General features: G+C 37.4%; 1 protein-coding gene across 1 annotated transcript in view; it reads right to left on the reverse strand.

Annotated features, from left to right (window-relative positions):
• wacb (WW domain containing adaptor with coiled-coil b) overlaps positions 1–1360 on the reverse strand; it is a gene marked incomplete at its 3' end in the record, with an annotated part of 6186 nt that extends 4826 nt beyond the window's left edge. The window contains exons 1-2 of the mRNA XM_016264056.1: positions 1159–1360; positions 967–1079 (exon numbers count right to left, since the gene is read on the reverse strand). Of these exons, the coding sequence (XP_016119542.1) occupies positions 967–1079; positions 1159–1343 (298 nt within the window). The remainder of the gene's footprint in view (positions 1–966; positions 1080–1158) is intronic.
• Between the last annotated feature and the right edge of the window lie 1086 nt (positions 1361–2446).

Below are 2446 nucleotides of genomic sequence, written 5' to 3' on the forward strand. Positions count from 1 at the left end.
CAAGATTAGAGAAGTCCTCCGTAAAATGATGAGCACACAACAAAATGTTCAAATTGTATTACTGTGGTATCCCTGAACACAAAGCTCTTCTCGACATGATGCAAACACACTAACTAGCGGAAGTGTTTGTGGGCAGGTCAGACTCGCGAGCAGGCGGGGATTATGCAAATGTGTTACCCAGTGATGTATACCGGTAACAGGCAAAAGATTCGAAAATATGACGACTCGTTAAGATGATTCAGAATCGACTCTCCCTTTTGAGAGACAATATCTTTATTTATCATGCACTTTTTTGATTAACAACTTTGCAGAATGTTTTCATTTAAGGATAGCTACGTTATATACTGCAAAAGAGATATTTTTCAAAAACCCATATGACCTGCTCTTTAAAATGGGTCATACATTGCCTTAAATTTATTTTGTAAAAATTCTGCAGATACCCTGTAAATAGTGAAATAAAATTCCTTCCTTCATATTTGTTGATATTTGTGTATTGAAAATATTTTTGATTGACATTTAAACTCCTATCTGATTTTCTATATTTAAAAAAAGGTATTTTTTTTATTTGGGTGAGTTAAATTAATTTTCGGGCTACCAAAATCTGAAGAGTACCTGTCCGAAGAGCTACCAGGGATTTAGAAATTTTGCGAGCCCTGGCCTGTGATTGGATACAATACTCAATGCTGCAAAACACATTGTAAATAGAAACTTTTCAAAACCAGAGCGCGCACACAAAAACACACTGGAGCGTTTGAAAGCGGGTGACTTCGAGCGGGTACAGAATTGAGTTGGTACTACAGGTACTGTAAAAAGACCCCCCAAACAATTAAAAAAAAACTCACCGGATCTACACGAATCACATAAATGACTATTTTGAATTCAAAACGGTGAATTTCACCGAAAGGTGACAAGTCTGCATCCCTGTACCACTGGCAGGAAGGAAAGAATTGTATTTCTGCTACTTACTTGTACTACTGAGGGCACTTGTGGCACTGGCCTGCATCGCCTCTTGTCTGTAGTCTCTGTCTTTGGGAAAGCTGTTAACCACAGTCTTGGCACCTTCTCTCTGCCTTTGTTCTCTGTTCAGACAGGAAGTCTGGTGTCAGTTTATGGTTGAGGAGTAAGAAAGACAGTCACAGGGGATCTAGAGCAACTCACCTCTCCAGCCATTCTTTAGGTTTCTCCCACTGAGAGACCTCTGTCCTACAGTTATAGTAGTACTTCTTGCCAGATGAACTGATATGCTCCGACCAATCATCCGCTGGCTCACGGGGCTGAAAGAGACAGGAAATATGCAGACATATCAAGGAGAGAGCAGGGAAATCTGTCGTCTGAAAGAACATTAGGGATAGGGATGAGTCAAGATGATTTATTAGTGTGATCGACAACTTGTTTGATTTTTTCCTATTTTCTTTTTTTAAAGCACTCAACAGTGCTTTGAATATCCCATATATTCAATTCTACCTTACAGGTGGATCTTACTATGTTTACCAATGACAAATAATATTTTTGTAAAATGTTTAGATGGTAGATTAAAATACAAAATACAATTAAAGTACAAAACTCTGCTATGAATGAATATATTTACTTACACATTGTCATACTATCTGACCAACTGGTAAAAAGATTGTTTAAAGTCCCACATGAATTAAAATATACACCACAGAAACAATTTACAATTTGTTTAGAATCAGAAGAGCGAAAAATCTACGAGGGAGTCAGTCACAAACTTAGTAATAGCTCTAAACAATTTATTAACTGAGTCTGAGCCACTAACTCATAAGTTATTTACATTTACATTTGGACATTTAGCAGACACCTTTATCCAAAGCGAAATGAGGAAATGATAAATTATTTAATGTAATGCTTCCGGAAAATCTTTTTCATAAATTAAAAAAAAGAACAGTAATTTGTTTGCAAATCAGACAAATCACACCTTGTATTTTGTTCGTTGTTGCTTGCTGAAAACTGGCGCACACTGTAAAGATGTAATTAACAAACAGCGCCTGATATGAATGGTATCTCACAAAACCTCATTTGGATGCACATACAGTAGGGGTGTAACGATTCACTCATTTTCTCTATGCATCGATTACAAACCCTGACGATGCATATGCATCGATCTTGAAACATGGATTTTTGAATCGTCGATTTCGGACAGTAATCGATTTAAAACATTAAGAATCGAATGAATCGCGATTTCTATAGCGATTCAATGCTTTAAAAATATATACACATTAAATTACTACAAGCATGAATTAATGGAGACCTTGAACAGTGTTCGTGCCCTTGCATCTCTCCTTCACGCGCTCCACTATTTACCGCCTGCGACTGTCACAGGATTGCGCTCACGCTCCGTTCGTCTCACTGACACATTTTTTGAGCAGCTGATGTGTGATCTCTCCTTAGTGTATTCGTGGCCAGTAATGCTAAAGTGAAGTAGTTT

The sequence above is a fragment of the Sinocyclocheilus grahami genome, unplaced genomic scaffold (genome assembly GCF_001515645.1).
Source record: "Sinocyclocheilus grahami isolate Dianchi unplaced genomic scaffold, SAMN03320097.WGS_v1.1 scaffold8599.1, whole genome shotgun sequence".
Classification (NCBI taxonomy): domain Eukaryota; kingdom Metazoa; phylum Chordata; class Actinopteri; order Cypriniformes; family Cyprinidae; genus Sinocyclocheilus; species Sinocyclocheilus grahami.